Genomic DNA, 20,946 nt, shown 5'->3' with positions numbered 1-20,946 from the left:
ACAAAATGTACGATATAAATGAAAAATTCGACACTTTCATTGATACATTAACCCATTTCTTTGAACTTGCATTCCCACTGAAAACATTAACCATACGGGGAAACTCTAGAGCAAACAGCTGGACCACAAAGGGAATAAGGGTTTCATGCCAGAAGAAAAGACTACTTCATGAAATATGTAACTCAAAAAATTCCTCACCTGTAGTACGCGCATAGTATAACAAATACTCCAAAATATTAAGAAAAGTAATAAAAGCAGCAAAAATAATGCATAATGATGAAATCATTTATAATTCAGCTAATAAATCAAAGGCTATGTGGAGTGTTATAAAAAAAGAATGTGGAGAATACAGACAACCTTGGAAAAATATAACACTATCACATAAAAATAAAAAAGTAACAAACCCCATAGAAGTAGCTAACACATTTAACAACTTTTTCACTGCTGAAAATATGTTACAATCAAACTTTAAGAGCATCCAGGCAAATGAATATAAAATAAGTACATGTAGAGGATCAATGTACATCAGTTCTGTTTCACAAGATGAAGTAGCTAAAGTAATAAAAGGACTAAAAAATTCCAAATCGGCAGGTATTGATGGTATACCTGCAACAATGTTAAAAAAGAGCGCATCAAACCTAATTGAAGTACTCACACATTTATGCGAGTGCTCTCTTCAGGCAGGCACTTTCCCTGATGTGTTAAAAACATCAAAAGTTATTCCTGTATATAAAAAAGGGGATAAAGACAATGTAAATAACTACAGACCCATCACAATTTCCTCCTGCATCTCTAAAGTACTGGAAAAAGTTATGTATGAGAAACTTATGAAATTTATAAATAAAAACAGCATCCTATGTGATGAACAACATGGATTCAGAAATAAGAGGTCAACGACAACTGCTGTCTATGAGTGCATCAATTCCATCCTAAACCTGATGGACAAAAAACAGGAAACAATAGGAGTCTTTATTGACTTGTCAAAAGCTTTTGACATGGTGGACCATAAAATTCTGCTATCAAAGCTAGAAAGATATGGTATTCGAGGTCTGTCCAACAAGTGGATCAGTTCCTTCCTGACAAATCGTATGCAGGCAGTGTGCGTCAAGCACACAAATATTGAACTAAAAACTGTATCTAATCACTTACCTGACTATAAACAAATAAAATTTGGTGTACCCCAAGGATCTGTATTGGGACCCCTTCTGTTTCTTCTGTACATAAATGATCTAAGCTTAAATATTGATGCACAAAAATCAATCATATTTGCAGATGACACCATGATTCTACTAAAAGGAGACGACGATGAACAGTTACAGCAGACAGTAAACACGGTCACGAAACAACTTAGCAGCTGGGCACAGAGTAATCAGCTTGTAATAAACAACAAGAAAACCGTTGCTCTAAAATTCCACAATGTTCCTAACAAGGACATGTTTATCCCATCAGTCTCTATCAATGACGAACCAGTTGGTAACAGTACTGAAACCAAATTCTTAGGTCTTTGGCTGCAGAGTAACATCAGATGGAATAAGCATATTGAATGTCTCAATACAGAACTGAGCAAAACATGTTATCTTCTTTGTTCATTAAAATCATGCTGTAGTGAGAAAACAGTAATGAATGCATTTCATGCGTACTTTCATTCTCGTCTTAGATATGGGGTCACCTTCTGGGGAAACTCTAAAATAGCTAATAGCACTTTAAACTACAAAAAAGGGCCATTAGAATCTTGTTTGGGTGCAAGCCTAGAGACTCTTGTAAACCCCTGTTTAAGAAATCTGGTATTCCCCCATTATCGTGTGTATACATTATGGAAACCCTTTTGTTCTTTAAATTAAATGTAATAGGCAAGGACCAGAGGCTACAAAAAAACTGTGATATACATGAGCACTTTACCAGACAAAACAGGAACTTACATATGACTCAAATCAGCACAGCACTGTGCCAAAATGGTACTTTTCACATGGGAGTTAAGCTTTATAACAAACTTCCTGAAAACATAAAAGCTATCACTGAGGTCAATACATTTGGAAAATCTCTAAAGTCATATTTACAGCATCACTGCTTTTATTCCATTGAAGAATATTTAAATTTATGAAATGTGTTATATAAATACTTGTGTGTAAAGTGTATTATTGTAAGCTTAAATATGTATGCCTTGAAATTACTTTCAGCCTGTATATTTATAACTTGACTTGTCCAATGTCTTATGCATAAGCTGCTATGTAGACAACAGGACCAATAAAATACAATCTACAATCTACAACTCTTCATTATATCTCTTTAAGTCTTTTGCCTCTCCCATGAATCGCAACTTAGACTTTTGCAATAGATGATCATCAGACCAAAACTCAAGCTGCTTCCAGATCATCCACAAAGGAGAATATATCGTCAATTGGTTTACCAGAAAACGGACTGATCAAAGTAGCTGTGGCTGCTCCACCAATGGAGTAGACAAACCGGTTGATGTCCTACCCTCATTTATAACACTCATTCATCTATTCAACTGTGCTTTATTTATCTATTGATAATTGCAATACCTGATTTACACTCCAAGATGAAAAAGAATGTTGCAGCGGGAAGAAGTTATACTAATTGGTCACAAATTCATGTTGATACAAGTATTGTTAGAAAAAGCAGATCTGTAAACTTTTGTGGTAATGAATGAATGTGTGATGCTGCAGAGCAGTTTCACTGTGCATCTTGCAAGGATAGTAAAAAGGGGACATGTCAGTATCAGGCTGTAATGTCTTTTGCGAATTTCATTGTATTTACTCAGTTGAACAGTAACTATGCCTCGCAGAAATGCAGTGAACCCAGTTTCAATTCCTGTAGTATACATTTAGTAATTTTCCGTAACCTGAAGACGCTGTATCATTGTGTACAGTTGCTGCAGTTCTTAATGCAACACTCTGCATCCTGTCAGTTAGATATTTTGAAAAGCAGTTTCCAGTGAGATCTGATATCATAATATTTGAGTTTCTCTGGTAGAATACTGTGAACTGTACAATCAGATGTTTTTGACAAGTCAGAGAGAATACCAGTTGTCAGTATTTTGTCATTCTAATTTTGTGTTACCTGATTGATGCATCAGAAAAAGTAAGATCTATCAAGAGACCCTTTTTAAATACAAATTGAAACTGATTAAGTACCAGTATATTATTTTGAGAGAGGTATGTTATAGTTCTTGCATGCATAATTTTTTCCAGTACTTTGGAGAAGGAAGTAAGTAGTAAGACTGGTTGATAATTATCAATATCTATTTTGCAAATGGGTCTGACAATAGTGTATTTTGCCGGCCTCTGGTGGCCGGGCGGTTATAGGCGCTTCAGTCTGGAACCGCGCGACCACTACGGTCGCAGGTTCAAATCCTGCCTCAGGCATGGATGTGTGTTATGTTCTTAGCTTAGTTAGGTTTAAGTAGTTCTAAGTTCTAGGGGACTGATGACCTGAGATGTTAAGTCCCATAGTGCTCAGAGCCAATAGTGTATTTTAGTCTGTGTGGATACATCTCCTGTGATAGTGATGCTTTGCATATGTTACTGAAAACATTGCATATTTATGAAGAACAGTATTTTAGGACATTACTTGAGATATTGTCAATTTTGTGTGAATTTTTTTATGTTGAGGGAGTTAAGTACATTCTTTATTGTGTGTGGAGTAATTGTAATTATTCTGTATGCCTGAGGCATTGCTTCTTGCATGTATTCTATTGTTTCACCGCATGAACAGTCTATGTCAATCTTCTGAGCTTCTTCAGGAAGCGATTATTAAGTATGGTGGCTGGCTGATTGCTGTGATATGTTATTTGGCTGATTTCTGTAATAAAGTCCTTGCATTCGTTAACTGATTTCATGGTTTCTCTTTTAACTATTGCCCATATACATTTAACTTTAGTAACTTAATTATTGCCAACGGCCTTGCGCAGTGGTAACACCGGTTCCTGTCAGATCATCGAAGTTAAGCGCTGTCGGGCTGGTCTAGCACTTGGATGGGTGACCATCCTGTCTGTCCAGCACTGTTGGCAGGCGGGGTGCACTCAGCCCTTGTGAAGCAAACTGAGGAGCTACTTGATTGAGAAGTAGCGGCTCCGGTCACAAAAACTGACAACGGCCAGGAGAGCGGTGTGCTGACCACGCGCCCCTCCATATCCGCATCCAGTGATGCCTGTGGGCTGAGGATGACATGGCGTTCGGTCGGTACTGTTGGGCCTTCATGGCCTGTTCGGGTGGAGTTTAGAAATAATCTTATTTATTGATTTCAGCCATTATACCAGGGTATCTTAAGTTTTTAATCACTTTCCACAAGACAACACAGCATTTCTTACAGTATGAAATCAGTCCTTCTACTCTTGTTTGTCCAAATGATTCATTTTGTATTTCAAAGCTTCTTTTAATTCTTATTAGAGCAACACATGATCGTTTTCTTGTGAAACTGCTGTTAAAGTTTGATAGTGGCACATCTATAAATTATTAAATTTGATATTTATATTTGTCATAGTATACACATTGCTCCATCCAGCTTCGTGCGAGGCTGCCTTGAAACTTTTTATAGTATGTTCATTAATTACCCTGTTCTCCTTGATACCACTGGTTGTTTAGTATGACTAGTTTTGCGTCATGCTTAGAGAAGCCATTCATTACTGGGTAAGCATATCATTGTTTAAGAGTTGACATTCAAAAATATTGTTTGTTAATGTCCTGCTTTCCTGAGTGATTCTGATGTGAAAATTAACAAGAGGACATATGTTTTAAATGTTCAGTAACATGTATAAATTGTTCCTTTTACCTGAATCTTTCAGTAAATTGATATTTAAGTCTCCACAGACTACCATTTTCTTTATTTTACCTGTTAGTTGGCATGGCAATGACACAAGTTTTTGTAAGAATATTTGAAAGTTTCCCAGTGGGGAACTGTACACTGTAACAATTATGGATGATGTTTCTTGTAGTTGGAGTTCACGAGCCCTATCTTTCAACTGTTGATCTGAGCAGTAATTAGTGACATCAGTAGATTTGGACTCAATTTTTTTATGATCATGCGATCTCCTCCATTATCCATATTTTTTCCTAGAGAACTGGTAGCAAATTTACAGTCTTATATGTTTAACGTAGGGGACCTTGTATTTACATGGTACTGAGATAGACATGGTGATTCAATTTAATTTTCACATTCTAGCTCATGTAAACAGATAAGAAGTTTGTTAACTTTTGATTGGGGAAAGATTTTCAAAATAACGTGACACCTCTCATTTCATAGCTGAAACCTAGAACATGAAATTTGAAGTATCCCCACCTTTTCTGACCTGCAGTTGCAGCTGAAAAGCCAGCAGTGTGCTACATTCTTGGATGAATTATTTTTACTCTAATGAAATGATGCATTAATTCAGCTCATGTTAATTTCTCTCTGATAATCAACATTTATTGTAATACTAACTTCAGACTACATCTAAATTTGTGACCATATCAGTGCAACTAGCTCTCACTGTTTTATTGTCCTGTTTTATTAATTACACTGAGCAGAGTGGTGCAGTGATAAGACACTAAGGAAGGTGAGAGCTCAAATTCATCTTGAAATATGCAAGTCTTGGTTTTCTTCAAATACTATTATTTGCATAGGTCAAATACTGGGTTGGTTGCTTTGTAAATGACACAGCTGGTACACTTCCACATCATTACCCAATCTTAGCTTGTACTGTGTCCTAAATAACCTTTGTCATTGATGGGAACTACATCCTAATGTATCTGCCTTTTTCCTGTCAATATAACTTACAACATTCTTTCAGTATGCAGCAAAAACACTTAAACACTTTTTGCAGTCAAAAACACTTATCAGTCAAAAACACTTAAACACTTTTTGCAGTCAGCATGAAGACTTCAGACAAAACAAGATGTAGATTTGCAATTTCTTGGCAGATTAAAACTGTGTGCCGGACCGGGACTCAACTCGGGACCTTTGCCTTGACTCATCCTCACAGCTTCAATTCTGCCAGTACCTCATCTCCTACCTTCCAAACTTCATAGAAGCTCTTCTGCGAACCTTGCAGAACTAGCTTTCCTGGAAGAAAGGATATTGCGGAGACATGGCTTAGTCACAGCGTGGGGGATGTTTCCAGAATGAGAGCACTTGCCCACGAAAGGTAAAGGTCCAGGTCCCGAGTTAGTCTCGGTCTGGCACACAGTTTGAATCTGCCAGGAAGTTTCATATCAGCGCACACTCCACTGCAGAGTGAAAATCTCTTCTGGAAGATGTAGATTTCCTTGTGTTGCAAGAAAGATTGATGAACTGGTGAAATACTACAACCCTTTAAGTCTGTCTGTAATGTAATGGTGTTTCAGGAAGGGAGCTTTTCATCATTGGGGGTGAATATTTTATGGGACATGCCAACTGGAACAAGTCTATCTGGAAATATGATATATTCAAAGAAGACTGGGCATATGAAACAAGGTATTAGATTTTCTGTTTTATTGTGGAATAATATTCACTTATTTATATCCTTTCAGATGTTAGTCATTTTTTAAAGACTGTGCATAATGACATTTTACAACATAGTGTATGATATACTACTCAACTTGTTGAGACTTTAAACAAGAAATAATAATTTTTAAAACTTAGTGAAATTTAATTGTTTCAGTTTACCATCACCTAGAAGACATCATGCTGTGTGTTGTCTCAATGATGAAATTTATGTTATTGGAGGTTTTGGGCGACATAGATTAATAACAGCATCTGTCACAAAATACAATGTTGTCACTAGTAAGTAAAAAAACCTGTGATACATATACACACATATATTTATTATAATTATACTAATAATAATGATAATAATAATAATTATTATTATTTGCTTTTACGGCCTCATTGGACCACTTTAGTGACAATCATTTCCTGGTCCTCTTCTTCAGTAAGCACATGTTTCGTTCTTTTTTAACTGCCCAGTATCTTTTCATTTGTTCTGATCTTTCCTGTCTTTCCTCATCTGTAAATACCCTTTTCATTGTGTGTCATTTGTCTACTTTTCATTTAAATCCTATATTTTTGTCTTTTAGTTTCTTGAGATTTTCTGTCTTGTTTTGCAGATCATCCAAGTTTATATCTAGTTCCCCCATATACTCTTTAATTTCCTTGATCCATCCTACTTGTTGCTTCAAATTCCACAGTTTCTGCATAATTTTTCTTGCTAATCTGGTTTCTGGCATCCTCATTATGTGGCCAAAGAAAGAAATCCTCTTTTTACGTATAGTATCTGTGATGGGCTGCACTTCCCTGTACACTCCTTCATTTGACACTATCCACTGTTGTCCTTCCTTCTGGTATTATTTATTTATGCATGTTGTAGCTATTTTTCTCTCTACTTTTAGTATTTTGTCGACTCTGTTTCTCTAGTGACTTTAAAAAGAGTCTCACTTGTGTATGTTACCTCTGGCTGAACCACCATCTTGTAGTGTTTTAATTTTGTTTGAATTGATAGACATTTCTTATTGTATGTAGATCATGTTAGTTTTGAGCTTGTATCATTTTATTGGTTCTTTCTTACCAAGCAGGTTTTTCATCCAAGTTGTGTGTTATAATCTCTCCAAGATATTTAAATTGCTTGACTATTTTAATTTTTCTGTTGTCTACTGTTACACGGTCTATTACTAGCGGTTCTGCTACCATCATCCCAGTCTTTTCGGAAGATATCTGAAGTCCTATTTTTTGTGCTATATTTAGCAACCTCATTTTTTGATTTCTAGCTTCTTGTACATTATTAGCTAGTAATGCCAAGTCATCTCCGAATCCCAAACAGTTTAGATTTATATCATCTTTCTTGGTTCCAGTTGTTATGTTTTTAGGATTCTCTTTGTACCATTATTGTCAATACTGGATGTAATAGGGTATTAAACTGATTTTGTTCTCAAGTACAATTACAAGAAAATAAAAATACAGAAGATAAACATGTTTCCATTTGATAAACACAAACAAACAAAAAATTACACATGTACATTAAATTCAAGGTTGAAATGGGAATCAGACAGACCATGACCTATAGGAATCCCAGGAAAACAGACTGAGAGACATATAGGAGGGACCTTGACTTAGGCTTATCAGAAATTAAAACCTCAATAAGGAATCCAGTAGAGTTTGAGGGAGTAGCAGAGGTTGTTACCTCTGCCATAGTGACCTCATATCAGGACAACTGCACAATTACCAAGAAGTGCACAAATAGGAGTGTGCCTTGGTGGAATAATAACTTGGAAATTCAAAGAAGACAGGTACAAAGTGACTGGTAGCAGATATTTTTCTACACCCTATAAAGGAACAGTCACAGAGTTCGACAGGATCCACCATGGATAAAATTCATTCAGGTACAAAGACTGTTTAACATTGCGAGACGTAAAGGAAAATGGACTAAATATCGTGAGGCCCTTGTCAATTACAACCTTGCAATCAAACAAGCAAAGAAGGCATCCTGGAAGGCATTCTATGAGGAAGGGGAGAGCAAGGCTGCTCAAGCCAGACTTCACAGAATTTTCACTAGAGTACCAACCAATCCAGGAGGTACGTTGAGGAAGGAGGATAGAGAATATACAAAGACAGCACATGAGATGCTGGAACTGCTCCTCAAAACTTGCTTTCCTCAATATGCTCTGCCGGACAACACAGACCAGAATGTAATCCCGGAGAGATAATGGTTCTCAGGTACTTGAAGAGAGGACGGGAAATCGGCCAAAGAGTGTGTGGACTTTAATAAAATCCAATGGGCGGTGGGAACATTCCAACCGTTCAAGTCACCTGTCCCAGATGGAATTTTTCCAGCTTTCCTGCAACAGGCAGGAGAGAATCTCATGAGAATCCTATGCAGGTTATTCAGTGTTAGCCTAGCAGTAGGAATCATTTCCAATGCTTGGAGGACAGTGAAGGTTGTCTTCATTCCAAAGTCAGGGAGAATTGATCATACCAAGGCCAAGGATACGAGACCAATCAGTCTGTCCTCCTTCATTCTCAAAACATTGGAAAAATTGGTTAATGTTTACGTTGGGGGAGGAGGCTAATTAGGGCCCCTCTACATTCAAACCAACATGTACATCAACCAGGTAAATTGTGTGTGACAGCTCTCCCCCAACACATTTGGAGGGTGGAGAAAGCACTTCACTTCCAAGAAATAGCCCTCTACATCTTCCTGGATATCGAGGGGGCCTTCAGTAATACGACCTTCGATTCCATGGTAAGGGCAATAGAGGTACATGACCTAGGGACCACTATATGTAAATGGACTAGGGCCATGCTTAGTGGAAGGAAGGTAGAGGCTACCATGATGAATGAAAAGATGGTAAGTAGCACCATTAGAGGCTGCCCACAAGGAGGAGTTCTGTCACCTTTATTGTGGAATCTAGTGGTGAACGAACTCATTGAGTAACTAAATTCCAGACAATGCTTGTGCCAAGGATACGCAGATGACCTTGTCATAGTAATACTTGGCAAATTTACTGACACAGTTAGAAATATGGCACAAGGAGGATTGGACATTGTGCAAAATTGGTGCATCAAACAGGATCTGACTGTTAATCCTAAGAAGACTGTTGTAGTGGATTTTCAAAGAGGCATATCCAGCACTCTGAGTTGGAATCTGAAGTTCTTCGATGAAACTCTACCTGTGAAGGGGATAGTGAAATATCTAGGAGTAACCTTAGAAGAGAAACTAACAGGGACCCCTCACATTAAGAGCATCTGCTCCAAGGCAAAAAGTACTCTAGTGAGTACCAGAAGGGCTTGTGGCAAAAACTGGGGCCTAAGCCCCAGGAGTATGCACTGGATACACACCACAGTGGTTAGACCTAGGGCTGTAGTGTGGTGGAAGAATGTAGAACAGCAGGTTGCAGCTAAGGAGTTTGCTAAGGGGCAGCGACTGGCCTGCTTAGCCATAACAGGCGGAATTAGCAGCACACCAACTGCTGGGATGGAAGCCATGCTGGATGTGCCTCCACTACACCTTTGGGTCAAGATGGAGGCAGCAGCTGGGGCATACAAACTTAAAACTGGCAAAAACTGGGTCTCATTTGGATATCCAGAATCACACACTAACATAGTGAGTGAGGTAAGTATAGGAATGGCTGGGGAAATGCCTGCTGACTATATAATAACTCCCAACTGCTTCAACAAGCCTTTCAATATAATAATTGGAAGCAGGGAGCAGTGGGAAAAACAGTTCGACACTGTACGGGGGACATCGTTTGGTTCACCGATGGGTCGAAATCGGACCAAGGAGTTGGGGCAGGGGTGTAAGGGGTTCAGCCAAGACTGGAGGGCATCATCTCTCTAGGAAAACTGGCCTCTGTATTCCAAGCTGAAATTACTGCAATCAGGACATGTGTGGAGGAGAACATGTGTAGGTGCTATAATGACCGTAGCATCTATGTCTATTCAGACAGCCAGGCAGTCCTGAAATCACTGGCAGCTCCTGCAACAAGATTTAAGATTTTTGCAGAATGCCACATGGCTCTGGTGGAGCTAAGGGGAAACAATAGCGTAAACCTAGTGTGGGTCCATGACCACTCAGAGATCTGTGGCAATGAACAAGCTGACAGATTGGCCAGGATGGGGGCAATGACTCCATTTATTGGACTGGAACCTGTCCTGACAATCACCAGGGCTATGGTCAAACTAGAACCATGGAACTGGCTTAGGAAACAGCATGTAGAATATTGGACTAAGGTCCATAAACAAAAACATGGGATGGTAATGATGCCCAAGCCATGTTTTAAAAGAGGCTCTGTAATCCTGGGATTGAACAGGAAAGAGATCAAACTCATGACTGAACTGATGACAGGCCATGGGAATTTCAAAAAACACCTACACCCAATGGGTATAATGGAAGAAGACCCTAAATGTAGGGTGTGTGACGGGGGTGAAGAAAGTGAATCACACCTAATGTTCAAATGCATGGCATTGGAGAGCAAAAGATACAGAATCTTCGGGACAACTAGACCTGAAGAAATTGTGCCTAACAAAAAACTGGTAAAGGGACTCCTTGCACTATTTAAGGGCATTGGTTGGCTCTACTAGATATACAGGGAGTGATACCGCACAACAAACTCAGTTTCGGTGTGGGAAGTGGTGGATTAGAACTAAACTGTTTTAGCTTCCCTGTTAAAATCAAATCAGATCAACCATTTTCTCATCAAGTATTCAAGAGGACAGTTGAAGAGCAGTGGTGATAGACCATCTCCTAGTCTTAACCCTGTTTTAATCGTAAATGGCTCAGAAAGTTCTCCTCTGAATTTATATATATTAACTAAGCATAAAATATTGTGATTATGAAAATTCTGGGATATAAACAAAATACAATTATAAGATAGGCAATAAATAAAGTGTAGAGGAAAGATTTGTGGTGCATATCGTATAATCTTACAGACAATAGGACTGACCAAAGAAAGTTAGTTGTTGAGAACTTATTGAATGGTTGACATGCAATCCCCAAACAACCCTGAACTAACCCAGTCCACTTGCTGTTGTCTGTATTCTTTGAAACAGTTCCTTTAGTTGTTGCATGTTCGTGTCACTTGAGTAGCAATCTGGAGTGGGGTGGGAAAGGGGGAGGAATGGCATGGTACGGGTGTGGGGAGAGAAGAGCTCTGTCTGGCAAGCCCTGCAGGGACCAGAGATCGCAAGGTGCAACATCAGGAGATGAGATGTGGAGGTAAGAAAAGGAGAGAAGAAGGGGAAAGGGTGGATGGCACACAAAAGTGGTGAGGGTATATAAAAAAGGAGGAGGTGAAAGGACAAGGAGCTGGAAAATGTTGGGTGGAGGATTTGGGGACAGTAGGTTACTGTAGGTTGAGATTGGGGTAATTTTGGGAAAGGAGAGTGTGCTACAAAGATAACCCCATCTGCGCACATTCAGAAAAGCTGGTGGTGGAGGGGAGGACCCAGATGGCCTGGTTTGTGAAATAGCTATTGAAATCAAGCGTGTTATGTTCAGCTACATGTTGCACCATGGGGTGCTCTGCTTTTCTCATGGCCACAGTTTGGCAGTGACCTTTTATTCTGATGGACCACTGGTTGATAGTCATACCAATATAAAAAAAATGCATGCAGCACCAGAAGTAGTACTGGCAGTATTAACCTTATTCGATCATAGTCAGTATTATTTACTCACATTCTCTCTATAGATGTTCAAATCATTTTAATATTATTTGTCATTTTAAAATGGTCATTTCTTAGGCAACTACAATGTAAACAAGGAACTGATGGCCCTGATAAAATCAAGTTAAATAAATAAATAGGAGTAATAGGTTGTGAAGGAATAATAGAATTTAATGATTGATTGTTTAATTTTGTTTCATTCACTTAACAAAATAAAAGTGTTCTGAAATCTGAAAGTGAGCAAGATATGTTGTATTATGCTGAAACAAATGCCCTTTTACTAATCAGGTAAGTTTTCTGATATTCTGGTAAGTAGTCATAGTTATATATTATCATTATAAAATGGTCTGAGCAGTTTAGTTAGAACAAGACTTGTAGTTGTGGTAACTTTCGTTGTATAATATATTTTATTATTCATAAAGGTAGGAAGAGAAATGTTAACCATTACCATTACTGTATATTATATATAGGTTTCTTTTCAGGATCATGGATCGAGTGTTCATCTCTTCCTCAGAATATGTACTCCGTGGCATGCTGTGTTTATCAAGGGTACATTTTTGTGTTTGGTATTGAAGTCTATATATATCACGTTGGATCTGATGTGTGGCATACATTCAGAGAGCCTCCAATAACGAACAACATGGCATTCAATAGTGCAATGCCATATGAAGAAAGTATATATCTTACAGGTATGATGATACAAATATTATGAACTTTGAATTTCAAGATATTGTTATAATAATGTAAAATAAACAACATTTGTTTAATCCTCGAAGTTCTGTTGTAGCTGTATCTGAGCAGTAGGCTTACTGTTGACTGTCTTAGTAATATCTCCTATATGTAACAGTGAAAATGTATAGCACAGAATTCACATGTAAAAACTATGTTAGCAAGTTAGAAACATGCATTTGAATACAGTTAACATCAATTATAATTCAAAGTCTACAAGAAAATGATTCCCTAATTGCACATGAGAATAATATTTCATTAAAAATGTATATAAAATTGTCGGATGAGATGTTAAAACAAGTTTGAATATAACTGACACAGATGAATTAAAAATACAATTCAATCTCTTGCAATAAGAGTTTTATAAAATGTCATAAGACTTGTAGATTTCCAGAAAGCATGTCACGTGGTGCCCCATTGCAAACTCTGAGATGCTTCTTAAGTAATATTACCCAGTACCTCGTCCTTGATGATGGGTGTTCATAAGAGACAGATGTATTGTCAGGGTTACCTTAGGGAAATGTAATAAGACTGTGCTTGTTCTCTATATACATAAATGGTCCAACAAAATGGGGTAAGCAGCACTCAGTGACCATTTGCTAACAGTGCTGTAGTATACAGGAAAGTATCATTTTTGAGTGACTGTAGAAGGATGCAGAATGACTTAAAAACAGAATTTCTGTTGGATGTGATGAATAGCAGCTTGCACTAAATGTAGAAAAATGTAAGTTATTGCACATGAGCTGGAACAGTAACTGTGTAATGTTTGAATGCATTGTTAATGGTATGCTTCTTGACACAGTCATGTTGATTATACATTTAGGCATAATGTTGCAAAGCCTTATGAAATGCAAGAGCACATAAGGATGGTAGTAGGGAAAGGGAATGGTTGATTTTAGTGTACTGGGACAATTTTAGGAAAGCATAGCTCATCTACAAAGGAAACAGTATATAGAATTCTTGTGCAACTCACTCTTGAGTATTGCTTAAGTGTTTGGGCTCCCCAACAGATTGAATTAAAGGAAGACATCAAAGCAATGCAAAGGCAAGCTGCTAGATGTGCTACAGTAACATGTGAATATTACGGAGATCTTCGTTAACTCAAATGGAAATTCCTGACAGGAAGACAACAATGTTTCTGTGGAACACTGTTGAGAAAATGTAGAGTTCTGGCATCTGCAGTTGATTTGCTGAACAATTCTACTGCCACCAATGTACATTTTGTGCAGGAACAGCCAAGATAAGATAAATTAGAGCTCATACAGAGGCACATAGAGAGTCATTTTTCCATCACTTCTTTTGCAAGTGGTGTAGAAAAGGAAATGTTTAGTAGTGGTACATGTATCCTCTGCCATACACCATACAGTGGCTTGTGGAGTATGTATGTAAAAGTAGATGAATAAAATAAAATGAGCATTAGAGGACTTTTAAAGTTCTGTAAGTAGGACATATGACAATACTTCTAAGTTTAGTCTCTTAAATCATCAAAACTTCATTTCATGATGATTATCATCTGTTTTCTTCTTAGGTATGTCAGGTAACCTTTATGGTTTGATATGTATGGAGAAGTACAACATTATTATTTGTGAACTGTATTGGAGAATAAAATCTGAGATCAAAAGTAATGAGGTATGTTGAACAGAATGACCACGATGCCAACCAGCAAGGATTCCAAAAACACTGATCACGTTAAACAGAATTTGAGATCTTCTCACATAGTTCCTGAAAGCTATGGATCAAGGATGGATTAAGAGTGAGATTTTCACTCTGCAGCAGAATGTGCGTTGATATGAAACTTCCTGGCAGATTAAAACTGTGTGCTGGACCGAGACTCGAACTCGGGGCCTTTGCCTTTCACGGGCAAGTGCTCTACCAACTGAGCTACCCAAGCACGACTCACGCCCCGTCCTCACAGCTCTACTTCTGCCAGTATCTCGTCTCCTACCTTCCAAACTTTAAAGAAGCAAACCTGCAGAACTAGCGCTCATGAAAGAAAGGATATTGCGGAGACATGGCTTAGCCACAGCCTGGGGGATGTTTCCAGAATGAAATTTTCACGCTGCAGCAGAGTGTGCGCTGATATGAAACTTCCTGGCAGATTAAAACTGTGTGCCAGACCGAGACTCGAACTCGGGACTTTAAAGAAGCTCTCCTGCGAACCAGGTTCGCAGGAGAGCTTCTTTAAAGTCTGGAAGGTAGGAGATGAGATACTGGCAGAAGTAGAGCTGTGAGGACGGGGCGTGAGTCGTGCTTGGGTAGCTCAGTTGGTAGAGCACTAGCCCGCAAAAGGCAAAGCTCCTGAGTTCGAGTCTCAGTCCAGCACACAGTTTTAATCTGCCAGGAAGTTTCAAGGATGGATTAGTTTGCTGCAGTATCTCTTGACTTCTCGAAAGCTTTTGACTTGGTACCACATCAATGCTTATTAACAAAACTGTGACCGTATGTAGTATGGACATGGGATGGCTAGAGGACAAATGTTAGGATGTTGAGGCTTATCTCACTAGGGGTAAGATAGATACTGCCTACAGGAAAATTAAAGAGACCTTTGGAGAAAAGAGAAAAGGGAACCACTTGTATGAATATCAAGAGCTCAGATGGAAATCCAGTTCTAAGCAAAGAAGTGAAAGCAGAAAGAGACCTTTGGAGAAAAGAGAACCACTTGTATGAATATCAAGAGCTCAGATGGAAACCCCGTTCTAAGCAAAGAAGGGAAAGCAGAAAGCAGAAAGGTGGAAGGAGTATACAGAGGGTCTATACAAGGGCGATATACTTGAGGACAATATTATGGAAATGGAAGAGGATGTAGATGAAAATGATATGGGAGATATAATACTGCATGAAGAGTTTGACAGAGCACTGAAAGACCTGAGTCGAAACAAGGCCCCGGGAGTAGACAACATTCCATTAGAACTACTGACAGCATTGGGAGAGCCAGTCCTGACAAAACTCTACCATCTGGTGAGCAAAATGTATGAGACAGGCGAAATACCCTCAGACTTCAAGAAGAATATAATAATTCCAATCCCAAAGAAAGCAGCGGTTGACAGATGTGAAAATTACCGAACTATCAGTTTAATAAGTCACGGCTGCAAAATACTAACGCGAATTCTTTACAGACAAATGGAAAAACTAGTAGAAGCCAACCTTGGGGAAGATCAGTTTGGATTCCGTAGAAATATCGGAACACATGAGGCAATACTGACCCTACGACTTATCTTAAAAGCTAGATTAAGGAAAGGCAAACCTATGTTTCTAGCATTTGTAGACTTAGAGAAAGATTTTGTTAATGTTGACTGGAATACTCTCTTACAAATTCTGAAGGTGGCAGGGGTAAAATATAGGGAGCAATAGGCTATTTACGCAGATGGCAGTTATAAGAGTGGAGGGGCATGAAAGGGAAGCAGTGGTTGGGAAGGGAGTGAGACAGGGTTGTAGCCTCTCCCCGATGTTATTCAATCTCTATATTGGGCAATCAGTGAAGGAATCAAAAGAAAAATTCAGAGTAGGTATTAAAATCCATGGAGAAGAAATAAAAACTTTGAGGTTCGCTGATGACATTGTAATTCTGTCAGAGACAGCGAAGGACTTGGAAGAGCAGCTGAATGGAATGGACAGTGTCTTGAAAGGAGGATATAAGTTGAACATCAACAAAAGCAAAATGAGGATAATGGAATGTAGTCGAATTAAGTCGGGTGATGTTGAGGGGATTAGGGGATTAGGAAATGAGACACTTAAAGTAGTAAAGGAGTTTTGCTATTTGGGGAGCAAAATAACTGATGATGGTCGAAGTAGAGAGGATATAAAATGTAGACTGGCAATGGCAAGGAAAGCATTTCTGAAGAAGAGAAATTTGTTAACATCAAGTATAGAGTTAAGTGTCAGGAAATCATTTCTGAAAGTATTTGTATGGGGTGTAGCCATGTATGGAAGTGAAACATGGACGATAAATAGTTTGGACAAGAAGAGAATAGAAGCTTTCGAAATGTGGTGCTACAGAAGAATGCTGAAGATTAGATGGGTAGATCACATAACTAATGAGGAAGTACTGAATAGGATTGGGGAGAAGAGAATTTTGTGGCACAACTTGACTAGGAGAAGGGATCGGTTGGTAGGACATGTTCTGAGGCATCAAGGGATCACCAATTTGGTATTGGAGGGCAGTGTGGAGGGTAAAAATCGTAGAGGGAGACCAAGAGATGAATACACCAAACAGATACAGAGGGATGTAGGTTGCAGTAGGTACTGGGAGATGAAGAAGCTTGCACAGGATAGAGTAGCATGGAGAGCTGCATCAAACCAGTCTCAGGACTGAAGACCACAACAACAACATGTAGTATTAAATTAAATTTGTGACTGGATCAGAAGTTTATTGGTAGTCAGGATGCAGAATTTTTAGAAAGCTTACTATTAGGTTGTATATTAATGACTTGTCTGACAGTATAATTAGTAATTCAGACGTTTTGCAGGTTATGCAGTTGTCTAATATGATGTACTACTTGAAGAAAAAAAATTGTAAATATCCTGTCAGATCTTGGTAAAGTTTAAAATTGTTGAAAGATTGTCAGTTTGCTTTAAATGTTCAGAGATGTAAACTGTACACTTCCCATGACTACAATGTCAGTGAGCTACAATTTGAAATGGTCAACTCGTACAAATACTTGGATTCAAAAATAAGTGTTCCATTAATTTTTCCCTTCAACACTGATGTATATTGATGACATTTGTCACACATCATCATTGTTTTCAACAGTTATTCATGAGTCTGTTAAGAAGCATAATTTCAACAGAATTAAAGATACAAATATTTTTCAAGGAATTTGTAACTTTTATTCCAGGCTCTTATCTTATCATAGCATGTCTTAAAGTGAACTTGCAATTGTTGTAGAAATTAAAACCATCAGTAAGGTTTATTTCAAGTTAATTTGGTTAGTGTCCAGGTAAACATTGTACCAACTGTGACTGGTGGTCTCAGGCACAGGATGAGTTAGCTACTGTTCATAAGCAGCTGGAAATAACTCTTATTGTGATTGGAAGCTGCTGCAAATGGATGTGTCTGGCGCACTCCCAAGAGTCTTGTACCAAAGGTACCTCAAGTACAACCATCTCCCATGGATATTGTCTCCTCTGTGTTAAGTGTAGGAGCTATCAGTGCTCATCCACTTGACTGTGAGTGGCATGTCAGTGCTGGGTCTAGGCCATGATCAGGGAGGCGGGACCAGGGAGAACTCCAGGTGCTGCACCTATCCCCCAGACCAACTAGTTTAAGGTGCTGTCTGTCACTGAAACTGAAACTGAGCTAGTGAGACTCACTTCAACTTTGTGGAAGCATGCTGTGTCCTTTGTCAAGAGAATGCAAGCATAAAAGGGAAGAGGTTCATTAATCATTGACACTTCAAACATATGGTGCATAATGATACCCTTTAGGAAATGGCAGGAAGGGATGGCAAGGATAAACTTGTGCATTCTGTATGTATTTGTGGAGTCCTCAGTCAATAAGCTGAAGAGGCTGTTTCGGCAGCTTTGGGGAAAAAGATACAAAAAACTGTCGATTGTGGCATATGTTGGAACAAATATAAGTCATCTGGAGAGCGAGGTCGTAGTAGGATAACCCCAGTAACTGGCAGAGGTGGTTGAGAAGACCAACCTTGCTCACAGAGTTTCTACAAAATTTATGATCTGATGCATTGTCCCTAGAACTGATCGAGGCCCTCCGGTTTTGTGCCTAGTCGAAGGCTTCAGTGAGAGACATCAAAGGTTCAGTGAGAAGTTTGGTGGTGACTTCATGTGCTTATACCATAGGATTGAGAATTTTTTTTTTATTTTTTTATTATTATTATTATTTTTTTATTTTTTATTTTTTATTTTTTTTTTTTTTTTTTTTTTTTTTTTTTTTTTTTTTTTTTTTTTTAGATGACTCTCCATCCAATCCAGTTAATGATAGCTATAAGATACCCTGCATTATTAGAATAAGATCCAAACAAATGTCCCCCCTCCCCCACAACACACACAGATGAACTGATTAAAATTGTAGTATCAACTGCCGAAGTATTCACTACAAAATCCTATGGAGTGAACCAGTCTTAATAAACAGTGGTCATATAATAAAGCTAACTAAAGCCCACAATTGACAGCAGTGAGATTTTTAGGTAAATCTAAATGAGATTAAAAGGATAGGTTATTGGTAAATGGATGTGGCATAGTTGTTACAGTAGATGAGAAACTCAGATCCACTGAGATAAAATTTGAAGCTGCTTGTGAGATTGGGCAAGAATCTGTATGAAGAGTGGACATAAGCTTATAATTGTGTCCTTATGTCAACCACCAGACTCAACCCAAAAGTAACCAAAAGCTGCAGATAAATACTCAGCTTCTGATACATATGGTCGTCAATCATACTGTCATTATTGTAAGTGATGTGCATGAAAAGAAATCCTGCGAAATAGTACTAAATGATTTCTCAGAAAACTGTAGTTTGGAAGCGCACTCAAGATAGAAATATATTAGACCCAATGGCAACAAACAGACCTGACCTCTGATCCTCTTTAGACCTGACCTTTGACGCTCTTTGAGGATGTCCATATTGAAACGTGTACCGGTGTCCTTAAGGTATTTGTAACAACAGTGTTTACTAAAGTACAGAGCGCAAATAAACCAAGTAGAAAGATTTACATGTTCAGTAGGATGGATAAACAGACAAATGTATCATGTCAAAGCTTAGGGTTATAGATAGAGAAATGTTGAATGAAATACATTTGGCTCTCAGGAAGGCAATGTATGAACCTTCAGTGACTACTGTAGAAGAATTTTTAATTGTTTAAAAAATAGGTGTATGCAAAAGATGTCAGTGGCACTGAAGTGTCCAGCCATTCATGGATAGTGGAGGAACTGAAATTGAGAGCAGCAAAGCAAAACTGAGAATTCTGAATTCCATTTTCATGTGCTTCTGTAGAACAGAAGCTGCAGAAGTGCTGCCACACTTTAATTCTCACACTGCTGAATAGATGAGTAATATAGATATTGGCATTGAGAAACAGCTAAAGTCACTAAAATTAAACAAGGCTCCCCTGTAGAGCTCTAGAGGAGCAAAGTATTCCAAAAATTGGAGAAAAGCACACCATTCCCATTTTCAAGAAAGGTCATCAAACAACCACAGAAGGCTGTAGGTCTGTAGCTCTGATGTTGATCTGTTATAGACTTTTGAAATATGTTTTATATTTGCATATTATGGTGTTTCAGGAGACCAAAAATCTCCATAACACAGCATGTCATTCTGATTGCAGGTAAGTCTTGAGGTGTAAAAGTAACTTGGAGCATGCCCTTAGGAAGTGTTACAGAATACCTAGCTTAGTGACCACTGCTTCGCTCACCTAGACTGTATGGTGTGCACAGATGTTTTTTGTATTTCTTTAATCAAATTTTTATGTTGTTCACAAATTGCAACATTTTCTAAACTTTTCACATTAATCAAGGCCATAGAAGCATGGTGTTTTCCGAATGTACCTATGACCGAAAAGCAGTTCTGGTAGACTGAGTTTGGACCTCTTTGGTAATCATGACTTTTGAGTTCTTATGCTGATATTTCCACATTAACTTTCATCCTGTATATATTTCTTTAAAAGTTATAATGTTATCACTTAAAAGAAGAAATTAATGGTTTTAAGCTGGTAATATTAAACTCGTTATTATTGAACTAGTGTGTGTAGTGTCTTTGTATGTCTGCGAAGGACAATATACTGAGCAGTGTCGACTACTCCCACAGCATACGTAATTTCGTACATGTAGACAAGTTACTCTCATGGTGTAGAAGCAGCTGACAACTCTGACGATCATTTGTAAAATTCTTTAAATGTAATAGAAAGAAAACTTCTACAGGATCTTCTCAAATTAGAATACTGCCATTTGGATATGGTCATTCGATGATTGTCTGCAAGTGAAATGAGTTCGTTTTAGCAGAGAAAACTTTCTCTATGCTTTTGACCATGTTATTAAAGCAGGTTCTACAGCAAGCTTCAACCACCAAATGTTTGATGTCCTATACAAGCTTGTCGTACATTACGGTTCATCACAGAATATTTTGATCAAAAATAA

General features: G+C 38.2%; 1 protein-coding gene and 1 non-coding gene across 5 annotated transcripts in view; one reads left to right on the top strand and one right to left on the bottom strand.

Annotated features, from left to right (window-relative positions):
• Positions 1-20,946, top strand: part of LOC124605113 (kelch-like protein 38) — a 136,607-nt gene that overhangs the window by 65,471 nt on the left and 50,190 nt on the right. For all 4 annotated transcript variants that reach the window (XM_047136592.1, XM_047136573.1, XM_047136583.1 and 1 more), the window contains 3 exons: positions 6,342-6,450; positions 6,638-6,759; positions 12,612-12,818. In XM_047136592.1, the coding sequence (XP_046992548.1) occupies positions 6,342-6,450; positions 6,638-6,759; positions 12,612-12,818 (438 nt within the window). The remainder of the gene's footprint in view (positions 1-6,341; positions 6,451-6,637; positions 6,760-12,611; positions 12,819-20,946) is intronic.
• On the bottom strand, positions 14,676-14,750 carry Trnas-uga. The gene has a single exon. It is a non-coding gene; the product is annotated as a tRNA-Ser (tRNA).

The sequence above is a fragment of the Schistocerca americana genome, chromosome 1, assembly GCF_021461395.2.
Source record: "Schistocerca americana isolate TAMUIC-IGC-003095 chromosome 1, iqSchAmer2.1, whole genome shotgun sequence".
NCBI lineage: Eukaryota > Metazoa > Arthropoda > Insecta > Orthoptera > Acrididae > Schistocerca > Schistocerca americana.
Note: the sequence above shows the minus strand (reverse complement) of the source record. Positions and strands in the feature narration are given on the sequence as shown.